The sequence below is a fragment of the Arachis stenosperma genome, chromosome 5 (assembly GCF_014773155.1).
Source record: "Arachis stenosperma cultivar V10309 chromosome 5, arast.V10309.gnm1.PFL2, whole genome shotgun sequence".
Classification (NCBI taxonomy): Eukaryota; Viridiplantae; Streptophyta; class Magnoliopsida; order Fabales; family Fabaceae; genus Arachis; species Arachis stenosperma.
Genome location: NC_080381.1, coordinates 3565963 through 3586721, shown reverse-complemented (window position 1 = coordinate 3586721; position 20759 = coordinate 3565963). Strand labels below are relative to the sequence as shown.

The following is a 20759-nucleotide window of genomic DNA, read 5'->3' as shown; positions in this document are numbered from 1 at the left end:
TCTAATGTTTAACGTAATTTAATTTGACTTTTAATATTTTGAAATAAGTTTTTAGAATAGAATGTATTTTTATTTCTAACGTTTTCGATTTGTTTTTAAAATATTTTTAATATTTAATTTTATTCAATTTTTTTTTATAATATTTTAATTTGCGACTCTAGATTTATTTAAATCCGAACTGTTTCAGCCAAAGTAAATCATTTTATGCTTCAACAATTTACTAGTAGACTCTCCTTCAAAGTAAATTGTGGTGACTATAAAAACCCTAAATCCTAAAATACAAACATAATCATTTCTATTTTAGGATGTGTGTATAATATTATTGTAAGATTGATTTATTCATGTGATTTATAAATACATGAAATAAAATTAAATATTTTAACAACATAAAATATAAATTTAAAACTATTAAATAATATTTATTCTATCTTATTTTTGTCAAAAATAAAGTTGCGAATATTTTTATTATTACACAAAACCCAAACTTTTAAAAATAGTCAAAATTAATCATAGTGACTTCTCTAGCAAACCGTAAGAATATTTGTTTTATCTTATGAAACATATATCAAAGAGATTAAGTTGGTAATGACAGAAGAGAGAGGCAAAAGGAATTCATAATGAGAAGAAGAAGGGAAGAATGGAATTTGGAGATTGGAATTAGGGTTAAAATTAAAGTGTTTGGATTTGGACAAAAATTAGAAATAAAGTTAAAATTAAAGAAATATATATAAAAGAAAAATTTTACTAATCGTTGATTATTATTATTATTATTAAAAAAATTTAAACGTTGAAAATAAAATTAAATCAAATTAAATATTAACAATAATTTTAAAAAGCTTCAATAATTTTAGAAACAAAAACATATACTTTTCCTAAAATAAAATAAATCTCCACGGTTCATGATTTGTGTAGTTGTATTGATGTGACTTTGATACAATCTGTTCCCTTTTTCTTTTGATAAAAAAGATAATTTTTGTGGATGCTAAATATGCAATCAGCCAAGCCAACTTATGGCTGCTAAGGCATAAGGGTTATATTTTAAATTAAAGTAAGTAACATGTGATGTATCAATTATTTTTATTTTTATTTTTATTTGCTCTCGTATAAATTATTTGAGAGGGTTTTTAATTTTTATAGTTACAACACCTACTTGCTGGTACACCATATGAAGAAAAATAAAATAGTACCCACCAAAAAGTATATATATTTTGTGGTAATGCACTAGACAATGCACTAATGCATATAAAAAAAAGGAAAGCTTATAACATTAATTATCAATTATTAATCCACAAATTGATGAGCCCTCTTCTTTTTCCTGTTTTTTTTTTCTTTTTTCTTTTTTTGCCGCGTGGATTACACAGTTTCATGATTTTGTTATAAAAATCCTCACGTTCCATATCACATCGATACCATATTGAACATACGCAGTGACAATATATAGAAATTGAAAGTGCTAGTAGTTGCAATTCTCTATAAAAGAAAAGAAAAGAAAAGAAAATACTAGTTATAATTCTTGATGATACATTTAAAGTGGTAGAATGAGATATAATTCTCATATTATAATGTATTCATAGTAGACTAAGATATGATTGACAATTTTTTTTTAGTATCTATGATTCTATTAGGTTTTGTCTCCTAAAAGACCCCCTTTTAAAAAAAAAATTGAATTTTTTGTTGAAGCAACATTTGCCGACAATTTCATTCACAAATACAATCCTTTGTAATTTGGACTTAATTCATACAAAATGCCAAGAGACAGTGGCTTTGTGGACACCCTTTCAAGAGTTGTACAATAATTTTTGTTCAGTGTGATTACGGATGAGAAATAAATTTTATAATTGGATGTTATCATAAAGGTTGAATTGGAAGTAAAATAAAATTTTAAAAACAAAGCAAAATAAAATCTATTGTGTTGATCATGACAAGCCAACCACTTCACTTGTCTTCAAATTGATGCAAATGCTTCTGCCAGAACAAAAAAAAACTTGCTTGTGAGTTGTGACCCCATCAATGGGGTTTGACTTCTTCCTTCAAACTAAAGTTCATCAACCAACCATAAGAAAACGTGAAATATATGAGGCTTTTGCTTGCATGATGATAAATATTGAGCAAGTAATCATCTAAATTAATACTAATAAATTTTAGTTTCTAATAATGTTTTTTATTATTTTAGAAGATTTTTAGAATTATTTTTGTAAAAGACTTGAAAACTTCTAAAGTAATAAAATTTGTTATGAATTAAAATGTCTGATTTAAAATTTCTTTGGAGATCAATTTAAGTGTTTACTTAATTGATAATCAGCTATAATCTTTGGTTGAATCAAAACCAAGAAGACAGCACACATGTTATGGAACCCATACCCCTTGACATAATATCTGCAATAACTTGATGGAGAAATACTTGTGGGTCTGAGTTTGCATAAATATCTATTGCTATGATTGGCTGAGTACACATTCTATTATTATTTATATAAATGGTTGTGGCCATGTGGGGATGGGAGTTCCCACAAAATATCCAATGCTATTGATATCTATCAACAGATATGGTGTTGTATGTATTCTAACATCTCTCTTGATTTTTCCTAAAACTATATCCAACAAACTAAAGCTATTGTGGATTTAGATAAATATGCATCTAGATAACATCAAAACCAATAAACAAAAATGGTATTGATTGCATAAAAAATGATGCAATAGTTTTAAATCACTAGAGGAAACAAAACAAATAGTACTATAGTAGGCCATGTATGTTGATCATATTCTTATTTTTGAAATAATTTTCTTGGCTTAGACTCAATAGCAGTGAATTCCAAATAAAATGGTTAGGAATGATGCCGTTTTCTACCATTTCTAGGAAGAGTTGCAAGGCTTTTTGAAGATCACCCTTCTTACATATAACATTAATCAAAGGACCATAAGTTTCTGCATTGGTTTCACACCCTCTTGCAGTGATATCTTCCATGAACTTCAATGCGCTTTCAACTTTTTCTTGTCTGCAAAACCCTGCAATGATTGCATTGAATATAGATGGAACTGGAAAGCAGTTATTGGCAATCATTTCATTCATCAGCTCAACCGCTTCTCGGACACAACCGTCTTCGGATAATCTGCGAACTAGGCAATCATAAACTAAAATACTTGGAAATCCACCTTCATCGATCATCTGATCATATACCCTCTTTGCATCCTCAATACTCCCCTGCTTACAATGTTCGAAAATCGTCATGCTTCTGTCAACAGCTCTTGGAAACATCTTTCCTAACTTTGTTAGAAATTCAACTGCTTCATCAAAACGGTTCTGCTTGAATAGACCATATATTATGCTATTATAAGGACTAATGTGCCCTCTAGAGCCTTCTTTGCTTTCCTCCATCAGCTCCAAAATTGAAAAACCTTCATTGATTCTTCCTTCTGAACACAACCCTCTAATTATCGTGTCGAATGTAGCGAAGTTCCATTTGATCCCATCTGTTTTCATGTCATTAAAAAGATCCAGGGCCAAATCTAACATCCCAGAATCACAAAAACCAGATATGAGTATGTTATAGGTGTCTATATTTGGAAGACAGCCTCTACTCTCCATTTGCTTCAGGAAATGAATCCCAACTTTTACTTTTCCTACTCCACAAAACCCCTTTATCAAGGTGTTATAAGCCACAACATCAAGTGAACCCCCCATGCTCTCAACTCTGTCCAAAACCTCAGCAGCCTCTGTCACACGGCCGGCCTTGCAAAGACCTTCCACAACCTTAGTCGCAGAGACAATATCAGGAACAAAACCCATGGCAAAGCTCTTCTCCAGCATCACTAGAGCCTGAACTAAATTCTCCTCTTTGCAATACCCGGATATCAAAATGTTAAACGTGACATCATTCGGTTCCACCATCTCATACATCAAGCTTCTAGCCCTCCCAACTTTTCCATTTTTGCAAAGTGCATGAAGCAAGGTGTTGTAAATCACAGTGTTTGGTGTGACCCCTCTGCTAGACTTGATCATCTGCAAGAGCTTAAAGCCCTCACCAATCCTATTGGTCAAGCAGAGCCCTTTCATCAAGATCCCAAAAGTATAATCATCCCCAACAACCCCAGACTCCATCATACTCTTCCTATAAAACTCCCTAGCTATGCCGATATCCTCCTTCACAAGGACATCAAGAATGGAGTTGTATATCTTCAAGGAAGGGCTGCTATGAAACTTGTACACCAAGTCAAGGACCTTGATGACCGCACGAGTCATGCTGGCACGGCCGAACCCGCGGACAATTGTGACGAAGATTTCATCGCCAGGAGGGGTGCCGATTGAGTCAGGCATTTCGTCGAGCAGTTGCTTGACACTGTCGAAGCGGCGGAAAGTACATAGCTTATGGATCAAGGCACGGTATGTGGATTGGGAGTGGGTGAAGTTGGGTAGTGAGGAGGCCCATCTGAAAGTTTCAATGGCCTTGGAAGCGGATTTCTGTTCAAGGATTAGGTGGCAGACATGGTCCTGTGATGGGGTAGCAGGAGCAGAAGCAGAAGTTGATGAAAGGGAACAAATTTGGAAGGTGAGAAAGCGCCTGAGAGTGAAAGATTTGGATAATATAGAATTTTGCAATGCGTTGTAGAGCTTTGGGGGCAGCATTATTTGAAGGGGCCAACAAAATTTACAAAAGGTTTTAACTTTCAAGTAAATGAATTTGTTTCTGGAAATGGCCAAATGGGTTATGTAAAAATAGTAACTTTGATTTGATTATAAGGAGTGTAGAGGGTGAAACCAGGTTTGTCCTAACCCAGACCCAGCCTAAATATATACTGGGCTTGTTTTTTAGACCATAACTCAATCTTAGACCCGATGAAACCTATACACATTCGAGCTATAATTATACAGGGTGAAAACCAGAACTTTAATAATAATTTTAAAAGGAGATAATCAAAGCACAATAAACAAACAGAACACCAAAACAGCACAATAACAATAATCAGAAACCTTATGATAACAATAATCAGAAAAATCAACAATAACCACATCAACTAAATTAAGAACAAATCAGAATAAAACAGGTAATAATCAGAGCAAAAATTCAATTTACTGATAATCAGAACAAGAATTAGAACACCAAAATACCATCACTAATTAATTTTTTCCAGATAAAAAAAATACCATCACTGGTAATGAGAAGTCAGAACAATAATCAAAATACTAATCAGAACAATAATCAAAGCACCAATCAGAAGTTATTTGCATAAAGACAAATCCTGAAATCCAAATTTCTAACAAAGGTGGTCACACATTCTGTGAGGACCATTCACCATATCCCAAGATAACATCATGCAATGATTCATAGGTATTCGTGACACACACACACACATATATTGAGAATTTATTCCATTTTAAGTTTTTTAGCAATAACACATTACTATAACAGTGAAGGAAACAAAAAAAGGCAGAGAAAACCAACACCAATAACCCAAAATATCTAATTTTGATCTATTCAATGAAACCAATACACACTCCCCAGATAGCGAAAAAAGTCAAAACAGAAACACACATGAAATGAAAACATGTATACAAAAGGTGCCAGTGGAAGCAAAGAACAGAAGATCTTAGAAGTTAGGAGCTCCACATCATTTTAAATCACAGAAATCTGAACTAAGAATACAAATTCACCATTTTTTTTTAATTAAAAAAAATGGCTCTCAAGTAAACTGCACCATTAGTTTCAGAACCGATTGCATTAAAAAGGTTAGTAAAAAGAAAAAATAAAAATCAGAACTTTAAATCTAGAACACAAATCACAGCAAAATAACAACATTTTGAAGAGAATCAAGGATCATAAAAGGAACAAATCAAATCAAAGTTGAATAACGTACGGAATTGGTGGTATCATAAGCAAGCCAAACGGTGGAGAATTGGCCCCAACCGAGCTTCCTCTGAGCTATGTACCTTCCACCGGCAAACTGATCGCCGATTCTGACGGCATGGTACCCTCCTTTCCGGTACGAATCGAAACCCTCATCGTCCTCCTTATAATAACAATAATCAGAAAAATCAACAATAACCACATCAACTAAATTAAGAACAAATCAGAAAAAAAAAACAGGTAATAATCAAAGCAAAAATTCAATTTACTGGTAATCAGAACAAGCATCAGAACACCAAAATACCATCACTAATTAATTTTTTCCAGAAAAAAAAAAAAAAAGAAAATACCATCACCGGTAATCATAAGTCAGAACAATAATCAAAATACTAACCAGAACAATAATCAAAACACCAATCAGAAGTTCCAAAGATCAACATTAATTATTTTTTAAATAAAAAGGAAAAAAATTGGTTTACCTGAGCTTGAGAACAGGGAAAGGGGCAGTTGAGCAGAGGTGGTTGCTGACTGAGCTTCGCCGGGCCTTCTAGTGGTAGCGGGGCTAACCTTCGCGGGGACTGATGGTGGCAGAGAAGAAGCAGACGAACGGGGGCAACAGCGCCGGAGCATTGACTGTCGCACTTCGCAGCCACTGATGATGTCGTCGTCACTGAGAAGCAGTCGAACAGAGGAGCTTCGGCGCGGGCCAAGGTGACTCTGAGGCTGATGAGTGGTGACAGTGGCCGGTGGTCTCCGGTGAGAGACAGACAGAAGAGGGGGTTGTGCCGCCGTGCGTGCCCTAACCTTTAGCCAAGTATATTTTTGTTTTTGGAGTACTATTCATCTCACCGGGCCGGGGACCCGATATATGGCCCGAATCCAGTTGAGATATAAGATATTCCTCTGAATGTTGTTCTCTTTACCGGGTCGGGTCTTCGGTCCATGAAAAACCCATTTAGGCAATGGCCTAAAGTGTTAGATCCAAGATTGTACGATGTTGTAATGAACTAACTACCACAAGAACAAGGCCATGTCAACTATAAACACAAATGGCAGCAGAAGAAGGCACGTGTCATCTCCCAATCCCCCTTTATACAATGGAGAGCCGCAAAAACTGCAATTGCCAAATGCCAATCACATGTTTCATATTTTTATTGTGTTATTATTATTACTATTACCTCCATTTCCTCCCCTTCACTTCCTCTCTCATATTTGGGTCTTGCTTTTTCTGCTCTTAATCTTCACCCTTTCACCTTCATTCTCCTTAATGCTACAAAGCTCCAAACAATTCCCAAGACCATGTGTTTATTGGTTCCATGGATTATATTCTACAAGCTGACAATGGCTACCCTTTATTCCTTTGTCACATAGCAGCATCATGATCTGCACCATCGTTCATGTTGTTGTTGGATTGCACCTTAAGTGCTAGTTGGCCTCTTTTCTTGGATCAAGTGCATCAGACCCACGTTCTTTGGGGGAAAAAAAAATAAAAATAAAAAAACAGCTGTTTTTGTGCTGTGAATCTTCTAATAATGCATGTTCATCCACTATGGAGATTGAATGAAAATGAAATTTTTAATCTTGTGAATTGGGTATATAAAAAATAAAGGATTTTTTCTTGTCTTTTTTATTGGTTGGTTTTTTGGGTTATGGGACAAGGATGGCACCAGGGCCTGGTTGCACATCTCAGACGACTATGTTGAGTGGTGGTGGCGGGTGTGTCGATAACAGTACTAGTAATGAGTCTGCCATGGAGGATCAAAATGGTGACACAGTTGGGAATTTGATTCACAACATTGGGAAGCCTCCAAGGGACCATTCTGTTATGAGACACTGCACCAGCTCTTCGTGGTTGATTGAACCGGTTAGTGTAATAAATTTAGGATCTTTATCATTTATAATCATCTTCGTTTTTATGCAGCCATCAATGACTGAGTTATAAGGTGTTAATGAATTGGTATCCAGATGTACACCTAGATTTTCATCCCTTAAAGATTGCAGAGCAGTTTAATAGAAAACTATGCATTATTCCTTAGTTATTGTTACTATGATGTGTTAATTAATGATGCAATGTTAATTATGGATTTTCCAATGTTTTATTCTAGGAATCAGATATTATGATTGTAGGATTGAAAACAACTAGTGAGGAAAAATCAGAATTTTCACCAAAATTACGGTCTGGAAGTTGTTCTGAGAAAGGACCAAAGCAGTACATGGAGGATGAGTTCATCTGTGTTGATATTCTCCGAGAACATACTGGTCCATCAGTGAGCCTTCCTTCTCCAGCAGCATTTTATGGGGTATGTGTTCTTCATATTACTTAAATCAGGAATTTCTTTGGTGAACGATAGAATTGAGTGAAGAGTGAAGATTCTTACTAAATTTGTAAAAGAAACAATCTTCAATGTTTTTCCAAATTTCTCTCTTCACTATAACATTATCCATCAGTTCTGCTATTAATCTCTAATTCAAGATACTTTTTTTGATGTCCTATATTCTCTCTTTCGGTACATCCTTGGATCAATGTATTTGGTTATAATTTGTATCCAGATACATGGATCCAATGATATTGAAGAGATGTGATTGATTGAGTAAATGAATTTTTGTCCTTTGATTGGTTAACTTCATGATTATGATGATAGGAATAAGAGTTAATATCTGAACAGGTATTTGATGGGCATGGTGGCATTGATGCAGCATCATTTACAAGAAAGAACATCCTTAAGTTTATAATTGAAGATTCTCATTTCCCATCTGGAATCAAGAAAGCTGTAAATAGTGCTTTTGTGAAGGCTGATCATGCATTTAGGGATGCTAGTTCTCTTGATAGTTCTTCCGGCACCACCGCACTAATCGCCATTGTCCTGGGAAGGTTAGGATTGCACACTCTAATTACAGTAATAGGTTCTAAAAGATACTAACTGGAATGAAATTAGTCCTTTTAGTAACTTTCTACTGTTAAGTGTCATGTGACATATAATAAACATTATATTACATGTGAGTTGAAAGTTAACAGAATACCAACTTAATTTGCATTAGTATCTTTTAATAACCAAATTATGTCATTGAATCTTTCAGGAACTATTATGAACATTAACTATTCATAATAATACTGTAATGTATTTATTGTATTGGTCTATTGGATTGAATTTGAAAAACCAATGTGTTTGCTGATATGATTATGCAGGGACATGCTAATTGGGAATGCAGGGGATTCAAGAGCAGTTTTAGGGAAAAGAGGCAGAGCCATTGAACTCTCCAAAGACCACAAACCAAATTGCACATCAGAAAGACTAAGAATTGAGAAACTTGGTGGTGTGATCTACGACGGATACCTCAACGGCCAACTGTCAGTGGCTCGAGCCCTTGGAGACTGGCACATCAAAGGCTCTAAAGGGTCCAAGAGTCCCCTGAGCTCAGAGCCAGAGCTAGAGGAGATTGTGTTGACAGAAGAAGATGAGTTCTTGATAATGGGGTGTGATGGACTTTGGGATGTGATGAGTAGCCAGTGTGCTGTGACAATGGTTAGGAGGGAGCTGATGCAGCACAATGATCCAACAGAATGTGCGAAAGCGCTTGTCGCGGAGGCAATCCAACGCAACACTTGTGACAATCTAACAGTTGTGGTGGTTTGTTTCTCTTTGGATCCTCCTCCAAAGATTGAGATTCCTAGAGCTCATAGGAGAAGGAGCATTTCAGCTGAAGGCCTTGATCTTCTCAAGGGTGTCTTGAATGGTAGATAGATAGATTCATTTATCATCTAACTGCTCTTCTTCAATTCTTGAGGCTTGCTTCTTCATTTGTTATTAGTTTCAGAACATTTTAGTCTTATTCTTTGTTAATTTTATCAGTGATAGCTCATTCTTTGTTTCATTCTCCTCACACTTTGATCTCCTTTGATGCTTCTTTATATATTTTTGTATTCTGTAAATAGAAAATTGAGATTAAGAATAGACATGGAAAGATGTTTAAATACTCTGCAATCTTATATTATTAGGTCTTCAGTTGTTTTGTGGTGGAAAAAAAGAAATACTAATATATGATTAGAAGTTTTCAATTATTTTTAGGTGGTTACTCTTATACATCTTTATACAAAAATAATATATATATATATATATATATATATATATATATATATATATAATAATTTATTTAAGGATAAATTATATTTTTTATCTTTAAAATTTGTTAAAATTTTAAAATAATCCCTAAACTTTATTTTGTTTTAATTTTGTCCCAAAAAATTTCGATTTGTATTAAATATATCTCTGATGGCTAATTTTTCAAAAAATTTAGGATAAATTTACCAACAATTTCATAAGAATAACCTTCAACATAAGCAAATCAGGCATAGGTAGGTGTCATGTATTATTACTGGATTAGTCCTAAACTTTCAGCAAATTTAGTTATTAGGGATATATTTAATGCAAATCGAAAACTTCAAAAATAAAATTAAAATAAAATAAAATTTAGAGATATTTTTAAAATTTTTGACAAATTTTAAGAATAAAAAATATACTTTATCCTTTATTTAAATATATCAAATTATTTGATAATTTTTTAATATTTGTTTTTATATAAAAACATTTTAATCACTTTGTTTTTCTAAAAAATATTAAACTAAAATATTTTACATTAATCGTAAGAAATGATCGAAATATATTACTGTATATTAAATTTATTTGTTACACTATAAACATTTTATAACATTATAGTAGATTATATCTACTAAAATTTAATATTAATCTAAAATCAGACTTTTTTTAATAAACATTCAATCAACATAACATGTTAATTAATGTGTAAACAAATTCTAAGGAATATATACTTTTGTTGACATCTAGACTTTGACCTATTTTTGCTTCTCTTAGAAGAAATTAAAATTAAATAATAAAGTGCACTTGTACGATACGAAGAAATTAAAATGATAAATCACCGTTATTATTATAATAATAATAATAATAATAATAATAATAATAATAATAATAATAATGTTTGCCCTAGACCCAAGATATGCATTAGGTCATCGTTGGATTCAATCTGAAATAAAAAATATAATGAGGAATAAATAAATTCCGTATGATAAATAATAATAGTTACAAGACTCAAATTTAATAGGGAAAATAATTTAATATAAAAAATATTTAATAATAAATTAAACATGCATTGATTATAGATTAAACAGGAATTACAATAAATAAAATTTAGTAATAAATTAAACAAAATGGGTGCAGAAATTTGAAAAGTAAATAATTGCGGTTGGTGTGTGGGTCACTCAGCATCAGGTGCCCCATTACCTCCATTAAGGTGGTATCTAAGTCTAAATTCGTTTGCACTTTCAAAAAGATAAAATGCACTTTGGGATTGATGAACTAGATTTATTTATTAATTACTTATTCACTAATCACTACTACTAATCATGAGATTAATGCGTTGACAAACACAAAAGCATGGGGTTAGGGGTTAGGAGTTAGGACCCATGAAATGCCTAAATACAGTACTTATGTTCATAAAGAGCTATGATATTATTGGCAACTGTTTCTTTACTTTTTTTTTTAATTATAAACTTAACTAACATATGTTTTTAAGAACATAAGATAAAATTATTAATAGTAGAATATTTTAATTTTTTAATAATTATAAACTAAATATATTAAAATTTTTAATTTTTATTTTAATAAAAAATTTTAATTTATAATTTTAATATGTGTCTTTAAAATATAAAATAAAAAAATTTATTTATTGAATTTTATTAATAATTATTTTTATAAAAAATAGTAACTGAAAATCATTAAAGGGTTGATATAAAATTATTTGATTAAATTTTTTAATACAATATATTACATCTTAATTATTATCTTTTCATATATATATATATTATATTTATGTGAGTAATCATCTACTAATAAATATATTAAAATTTGAAAGTTCAGATAAAAAATGTAAATCAAATATATATTTTTTAATTTTTATGCATTATTTAAAAAAATTAATTTCTTTTGATTTTATCCCCTTAACCATTGTTTTTAGGACTCTTTTAGCTAAATTCTTTATTTATTATTGTAATAGTTTTATATTATGAATTTATTAAATTTAAAAATTAAATAACGACGGACCTTGCTAACAAATTTCATAAGGATGTTAATTAATTTTTTAATATTTTATGCGTTGAAAAAACCAAAATTCTTTTCTTTTACTTTTTTTTTAACTAATTTATTTAGAATGCTGTTAAGCCAAAATCTTCAAATAATAAAGATTATGAATTAGAATATACTTGTTTTGAGACACCAGAAGTGATCTAAATTTAATCTAAGTATTATTATATACACTAAAAAGAATAGTTTTTTTTTATTTTTCATTATTTAAAATATTTTATGTTCAAGTTCTCTAATAATTATATACAAAGTTTAAATTACGAAAATAATTATTTTCCTATCATGAGACAAATGGGCTTTGATGTTGATTGTTGAACCCTGAAATAATTTGGTAAAATGAGCCCTAACTCAAGTGGCATATATTCCCCTTCTTTACCAAGAGGTCTCAGGTTCGAGCCTCATCTAGTGCAAATTTGACAAAAAATGGGATTTCATGTGTGTGTGAGTGTGTAACCTAGGATTGGGGGTTGTCCAATCCATCGACCAAAAAAAAAAAAAAAAACATAAATCTGTTAATTTTTTTTCTCATAATCCATTTTGAATTTTTTATAGTATTTACAAACTCATTAAGTCAAAAATTAATTTTTTGTGACTCAAAATTTCATTTATTAATTTAGTGCTAACTAATAAATTATTATATATACCAGATAAAATTAATATCCTCCAATATTTACTAAAATAAATAAATGAGCTAATCCAATCAACTAATCCAAATTAGTCATTTATTTTGGAACCTTGACAGTTGGAGCCAAACACACACTACAGTACAAAATTCTTCAAACACGTTTATTTATTCATTCATGGAAATTATCAAGGTTGCGAGAACCGGACCGGTCAATGAATCGGTGAGGTTACTAGTTCAATGGTTTAATGGTTCGACCGGGGTTCAACTGGGATTCAACCGATTTAATTAAATATTAAATAAAATTATTAAAAAATTTAAAAATAATTTTAAATATATTAATTTAATAAAAAACCGTTAAAAAACTGGTCAATTTGACCGGTTTGCCGGTTAACCGACCGGTTCGACCAATTTTTTACCGGTTTTTTACTGGCCGGTTTTTGAACTTACCCGAACCGATTAATTGACCGGTTTTTCCGGTTGAATCGGCCGGTCCGGTCCGGTTTTCAGAACCATGGAAATTATCCATTTCTTCCTTCCATGCCGTTTTCTCTCTTACCATTTATTCACCAACCTTCCATTCATAGATATTACATAAATCTTTAATAATCCTATTTTTCATGCCACAATGGACATTCAATCACGATGACGTTTCACTTATATATATATATATGGGGTATGACTTTGTAAAGACTTTGTTAAGAATATTAAAAGAGAATAAAACTTTTATATATAAAATTTTTAATTTTGTATTCAAAACAAAGATTTCTAAAGTACCTATTAGCAAAATTTTCATCTAATGAGTTTTGCTAATAGGACAAATATAAAATTTCAATCTTTTCTCAATAAATATATTATTAGAAAATACTGAAATTTTTTAAATTTTTAATAAAAAAATTATAAAGAAAATGCCTTAAAACCACTTATTAGCTATTGAAAAAAATTAAGTGATACATGAATTTATACCATATCACAACATATATTATGGCTTTTTTATTGAAATGCCATGGAAAATTCTTTAATTCTCAATATACTCACGGTTTGATCTTCCTCTTTAAATACACACGGTTATTTTGTTTGGGTCAGCCACAAAATAGTTTTAGACAACAAATCAAGAATGGTGAACACAAAAATAGTGCATTGGGTTTGACACGGGCCACATCTTTTGCAGCAGGCATGGAATGGAAGACCTCGTCTATAACACACATGAAATGGACAAAGTAGTAGAATACTTTGCTGTAAATGTTTTCAATTTTGATGTATTATTCAAGGGCTTTTTTACAATGCAAATTATAATCATGTTTTACATTGTCAATAATTTAACATAGATTCCATTTTCCCTCAGAATTTAAAAGTATCATTCTTTTAATTTTGATCAACATTTATTTTTTATTAGCTTACATGTTTTTCTTCTCATGATGCACTAGTTGATATTTTACTCTAGAATATATTTAACTGTCTGCAAGAGCAACTTTGTGAAAGGAAACGTACAATTCATGAATAGGAAAGGAAAATGGAAGAGAAGGAAAGAGAACTGCACACCATTAAAATCTTTGCAGAAGAGAGCGTGATCATTCAGAAGCTGAAAGAACTCAGCATATGAAACAAATACATGATCTTCAAGAACATATTCAAGAAAAAGACAGGCAACTTATTGAGTTGCAGAAACAGGTAGGCTGCTTACATTGTGTGCTTTGTTTCTATGATAAAAGTTTATTAGAAAAGCTGCTGCTTTACATTTCTCTGTGACTTCCAACACAAAGTAGCTCAAGAGACTCTAATGTATAAAGATGAACAATGGAGAGAAGCCCAAACTTGGATAAACCGTGTTCGTGAGATGGATGTTTTCCAATCAACAACAAACCAGTCATTGCAGGCTGGATTGCGGGAACGTGAGTAGTATAACCAGCTCTGGATGGGTTTCGAGAGACAGGTTTATCAGCAATCTCGTCTTTGCTTAAAATATTTTTGTTTTTGTGTTCTTCACTTCCTTTTTTACCGAAAAATGTATTATTTTATATTTTTGTTTATTCAGATTGACATTGATGAGATGCATCACCACTGTCGTGCCTTCAATTCGTGTCTGCTGCTCCTAATTCGGTCTGTCCATTTCGTTTCTGCCACACATCGATGAGATCCATCATCACTGTCTGCACTATGTGAAATGGTCTTCCTATTTTATGGTTACCATGCCCAAGAATGGTGTGAAAACCCATTTCGTGCCCGTCATCCTAAAAATGGTCCTACGCATTTTGAGAAACATTTTCACATATGCACATTCTGGGAGTTAAAGAATTTCCATGCGCATTTTAGTAAAAAAACCCATATATTATACTATGTTAAAATAACATACATATCATGCAATAATGGTGCCAGCCGTTAGGTTAGGTGAATGCAGCCAAATTTTATTGCTTTCACCTAAACGGCTAAACATGAATAATTCCACGCAAATTCCACCACATCATTAATGCATTTTATTATTAAAACTTTTTTGCTAATTTATATTTTTATTAAAATTTTTAGTTATAATATTCTAAATGAATATTCCTAATACACTTATTCACAAAATTTTAATAAGTGTATTAAAATTTGCGTTAAAATGATAAAAAAGATTTATCATTTTTAAAAAAATTTATCTCCAATATAAAAGTCAAACTCTAACCTATCCTTTCATGATGGCATGATAAATACCTCATGAGTGTTACTTTATAAAAACATTTTTGCTTAAATATGGTAAAAAAAAATTAAATATAGAAAAATTATGGGTGCATACACCAATAGAGGATTTTTTTAATATAAAATAAAAAAATTCATTAATTTCCAAAAGAAAAGATATGTACTTTATTTTCGAAAATACAATTTTTTTTGTGAATGCTACCCAACCCCCTCTAAAATAACATGTAAGTTACCCTTCATTACGTGTCACATTGTAATTGGTTCTTATCTTAACCATAGTTGGGTTATTTTATAATTTATTATTCTTAAAATATCAAAGCTCCACTCCCGTTAATTGAAGCACATTCCACTCCTCCATTCTTTGTTTATCACTTCATCACCTAGATTTGGTCCTTCCAAGCACCGTCGCGTTCGTGACAAGAAGCGCTAACGTCATCGTCATGCCCTCCCACACAACCTCTCTTCCCAGTATAGTATAGCCAGTGCCTCTTTTTGGCGTGAATCACTGTTTACCCACATAATTAATGGTTAATTTGGTTATTAAATTTTTTTATTAAAAAAATATATCTTTATTTAATTACGTGATGGAACATATATTTATATGTAAAATATAATATAATAAAATAAATCTATTCAAAGTATTTAAAAGTATAATTAAAATCATGAACATACAAATATAATAATTAAAATTTGTACTCCAAAAAAATAAATATATTTTTTATCATACATATATTATTTAAAAATAAATATATTATTAAAATTAATAACAGAAATTTAAAATGATAAAATTCAATTTTTTTACCGTATTTTTTATAGTATTTTTATTTTTTAATTTTTAATTTATTAGTACTTTATTATTTAATTAATAATTAAACAAATTATTTTTATAAAAAATTATTTTTTATATTATATTAGAGAAGAGACCAGTATAACAGTTTAAAAAATAAATTGTGTAAATATTTAAGAGATAAATATGAAATACATACCTAAGTAATATTTAGTTTGGTTATTAATTTTTTTTAAATAAATCTTTATTTAATTACACGATAGAACATATATTCATATGTAAAATATAATATAATAACTCTATTTAGAATATTTAAAAGTATAATTAAAATCAGAAAAAATATATTTTTTATTGTACATAAATTATTTTAAAAAATAATAAATGGTTAAAATTAATAACACAAGTTTAAAATGATAAAATCTAACTTTCTTACAAGTATTTTTTATAATATTTTTATTCTTTTAATTTTTAATTTATTCGTACTTTATTATTTAATTAATGATTAAATAAATTATCTTATGATAAATTATTTTTTGTATTATCTTAAAGAAGAGACCAATATAACAGTCTACAAAATAATGTAAAAATAATTTTTAAATAAAAAATAGATAATATTAAAATTTTTAAATACAAAAGTAAATTATATAGATAGATATTTAAGAGAAAAATATGAAATACATGCCTAAAATAAATAAAACAGACAAAAATAATTCTCCATTTCTCGATAGTACTCCCATTTTGTCTGTTTTATTTATTTTAGGTATGTATTTCATATTTATCTCTTAAATATTTATATAATTTATTTTTTAAACTACTATATTGGTCTCTTCTCTAATATAATACAAAAAATAATTTTTCATAAAAATAATTTGTTTAATTTTTAATTAAATAATAAAGTACTAATAATTTAAAAATTAAAAAAATAAAAATACTATAAAAAATACGGTAAGAAAGTTAAATTTTATTATTTTAAATTTCTGTTATTAATTTTAATAATATATTTATTTTTTAAATAATATATGTATGATAAAAAAATATGTTTATTTGTTTGGAGTACAAATTTTATTATTATATTTGTATGTTCATAATTTTAATTAAACTTTTAAATACTTTGAATAGATTTATTTTATTATATTATATTTTACATATAAATATATGTTTCGTCACGTAATTAAATAAAGATATATTTTTTTAATAAAAAAATTTAATAACTAAAATTAACCATTAATTAGAGGTTGCGTGGGAAGACAGTAGATGGCGATGACGTTGGTGCTTTTTGTCACGAAGGCAACGGTGCTTGGAAGGACCGAATCTAGGTGATGAAGTGATGAACAAAAAATGGAGGAGTGGAATGTGCTTCAATTAACGGGAGTGGAGCTTTGATATTTTAAGAATAATAAATTATAAAATAACTCAACTATGGTTAAGATAAGGATCAATTACAATGTGACACATAATGAAGGGTAACTTACATGTTATTTTAGAGGGGTTGGATAGCATTTACCATTTTTTTTACATTAAAAACAAGTTTGCCACACCTCAGCGAACTCTATGTTGAGTTCGGCAGACTATAAAAACTAATGGGACTATTTTCATTTGTCCCTTTTTTTCCTTTCTCTACTCAAAATTTACTTTGTTCATTCTTTCTGTCTCTCGACATTTATGAAGTTCGTTATCACAATATTCTCAATTTCAGGTCAGTAAATAATATACTAGTTAGAGTTACTATTTACATATTAGTTAAAGTTTCTAGTTAGAGGTTGCATGTTATTTAGAATTACAAATTTATTATTTACATGTTAGTTAGAATTACTGTTTACTGTTAATTGTTTACATGTTAGTTAAATTTTTTATGTTATTGTTGAGTTGCTGTTTATTGTTTATAATATGTTAATTAGTATAAGTTGTTAGTCAATTCTTAAGTAGTTTAAGTTGTGAGTTACAAGATAATTAATTGCATAATTAATTAAGTTAGAAGAGAAAAAAACATGATTAGTAAAATTTAGGATTTAGTTAGTTATTAATTAGGGGTTGTTTAGAGTGTTAGTTGACGACATCATATAATTGGGTTAAATTTAAATTAGTAAATTTATATACTAAAGAACTAAGGCAGACAATTATAGATTTAAATATATTTTTTAAGAATTTAGTTGGTGTAAAAGGAACTGAGTTCAGTATATGTGATTTTATTTTACTAGAGTGTGGTTAGATGGAGCAGCAGTTATTGGGTTATGAGGAGATGATGTACAAATTGGATCAGGCTAAGTATATTGTTGGCAGGCTTGATCCAGTGGTACAATTTTTTTACTGTTGCTCATTGTATTGTAATTAATAAACATTGAACTTGTTATTTTATGTGTTTACTGTCCCTTTTTTTATTTTTTGTCTCCATTTGGTAGGCGTCTCAGATTTTGCGTACCAAGCGAAATTTGATGACACGTCCACCGGAGCAGATTAGGCCATATCTCAGAGGAGCCGGGTTTGAGTATGTGACCTATATGGTTGAGTTCGAGTACGACTAGCCACTTGCATCGGCGTTGATAGAGAGGTGGAGGCCTGAGTTCCACACATTTCATCTACCATGCGGAGAGATGACTATCACCCTGCAGGATGTGGCCTATTAGCTGGGACTCAGGATCGACGGTGATTCTGTCAGTGGATGCATTGGTGTTGGGAGCAGCACCATTAGGGACGAACCATTGATGAGTTATGTTAGCAGCTTCTAGGTGTTGTTCATGACAGCGTTAATACACTCGGAAATATTCGTCGTCATGTGGCCAAATCGACAACCCTCATCTACATACTACGCCCATTGTGACCGAGGCATTTCTTCAAGCTAGTTCGTTATTACTATATTTTCGTCCCTCAGACGGCCAAAATAATGAGTGAACTCACGCTATGATTTCGAATACGCTGCGTTTATCAGAATCTTCTTCAAGTCATTGTTCTTGAAGCGAGTCATGAAGTTGACGGCAATGTGTCTTGTACAAAATGCCTGGAAGGTGTGTGGTGGTTTCCACAAACTTTCCTCATCGTTCAGCGCACTATCAATTGATTTATATCTGTCTGAAATCACTAAGACACCGGGTTGTGGTGTCACATGCTGTCGCAGATACGAAAGAAAGAACGACCAAGCCTCATTCGTCTCACCCTCAACAACGACAAATGCAATAGGCAAAATGTTTGTATTGCCATTTTGAGCAATGGCCATCAGCAATGTCCCACTGTATTTTCCATATAAATGGGTACCATTGATGGAAATAAGTTGCTTACAATACTTGAAAGTCTCAACACACGGTGAAAACGTCCAAAAAAATCTGATGAAACATGACTGTGTCGGCTGAACCAGGTCAAGGCTGTGTCACAAGTTGCACTCAAGTACCTAAAGACCTATCATCAGTTAGCACATATACATAGTGTCTTTCTTAATAGCAAATAACCACATTAATCTTACCAGGCAAGTACATCTGCATAGCGAATAACCAATGAGAAAACTCGCTGTATGACTCCTCCCAATTGCCATATATTCTAGCAATGACTCTTTGTTTTGCAAGCTAAATCTTTCTGTAGGACGCCTTGTAATCGAAGTGATTCTCCACACCTCCTTGTAGCACCCTGATGCTAATTGTTAGATCCGTTTTTACTATTGTGAAAGTGTGTTGAGCAATCACCTTCGAATCCAACCTACGATGGTCTTGACCCATTGATGTTTGCATACAAGTATGAGGACCAGTGTATCTCCTAACCAACTACTTTTCTTGTTTTTAGCGATAAGATATGAGTATACCCCAAGAACAACCGGGCCCAAACTGGATACACTGTGCATTATATATCAAATGGTCACTCTCTACTATTTTATACTCTGCGGCCCTCTTGATGCTGTACATTTTAACTACCAACATGACTTCTTCCTTGTTCTGAAATTGTTGTCCAACCTCGAACTCATTGCTTTGATCCTCTTCGGGGCCTCCTTGGGTAAATGACCAATCCAAAGTCATTACATCGAGATTCAACCGGGAGAAGTGATCCGACCGGTTATACAGTCGAGAAATCGTAGGCTGTGTCAGAACGATTTGTGTCTCACCATAGTAGTTCATCTCTTCTTCCTCGTCGCCATCATCAGGAATTTCGGGTAGTTCGTCATCAGCATCGTCTCCGTCATCGGGATTAACTTCATACTGATCCATCATCGGATCATTGATAGCAGAACCTTCATGACTTTCAACATCGTCACCCATCATGTTAGCATTCCGAACTTTAACATTAGACCCCTCTTGACTACCTTCAAGTGGCATATTCAGATCGACCATCGTCCTTCGAATATTCCGTCTAACAGATCAAAACTCAACGGACTATCATCGACAGTATCTACAGATGATCTTCGACCACCCAACTCAACCAGGAACACGAATAATTCAAACAAATGAACATTTGTCCATCTGTTGTGCCACGACCTTATAAGACGTACGTCCTCGTCGTCACGTAAACGATACCTAATTCAAAACAACATAAATATTTCTCACAACCGTGGTCTAATAAATATACTATCAACAGAGCCAAGACAACTGTGATATACCTTTTATATAACAAGCTGTCATCTACTTGTGTCGGATATCTGTAGTAAAAATTTTTCACCATCTTTGTATCTTGTTGCCCAATAGAATGCAATATCAGATTCT

The 20759-nt window shown here is 31.4% G+C and overlaps 2 protein-coding genes across 6 annotated transcripts; one reads left to right on the top strand and one right to left on the bottom strand.

Annotated features, from left to right (window-relative positions):
• Positions 1-2229: 2229 nt before the first annotated feature.
• LOC130979747 (pentatricopeptide repeat-containing protein At2g17525, mitochondrial-like) lies at positions 2230-6002 on the bottom strand. Of its 2 annotated transcripts, none has more exons than XM_057903279.1 (2): positions 5851-6002; positions 2230-4838 (listed from the first exon to the last, which is right to left on the bottom strand). In XM_057903279.1, the coding sequence occupies exon 2, from the start codon at positions 4619-4621 to the stop codon at positions 2732-2734; it is 1890 nt and encodes a 629-aa protein (XP_057759262.1). In that variant the 5' UTR covers positions 4622-4838; positions 5851-6002; the 3' UTR covers positions 2230-2731. The 2 variants fall into 2 exon arrangements, with proteins under 2 accessions (XP_057759262.1, XP_057759263.1); XM_057903280.1 differs by having other exon boundaries at positions 2230-4556; positions 5851-5990.
• On the top strand, positions 5761-9852 carry LOC130979749 (probable protein phosphatase 2C 47). 4 transcript variants are annotated; one of them, XM_057903283.1, is made up of 5 exons: positions 5767-5976; positions 7500-7704; positions 7946-8140; positions 8507-8712; positions 9028-9852. In XM_057903283.1, the coding sequence occupies exons 2-5, from the start codon at positions 7501-7503 to the stop codon at positions 9581-9583; spliced, it is 1161 nt and encodes a 386-aa protein (XP_057759266.1). In that variant the 5' UTR covers positions 5767-5976; position 7500; the 3' UTR covers positions 9584-9852. The 4 variants fall into 4 exon arrangements, with proteins under 4 accessions (XP_057759267.1, XP_057759266.1, XP_057759265.1 ...); XM_057903284.1 differs by lacking the exon at positions 7500-7704 and having other exon boundaries at positions 5761-5976; XM_057903282.1 differs by lacking the exon at positions 5767-5976 and having other exon boundaries at positions 6878-7704.
• The last annotated feature ends 10907 nt before the right edge of the window (positions 9853-20759 follow it).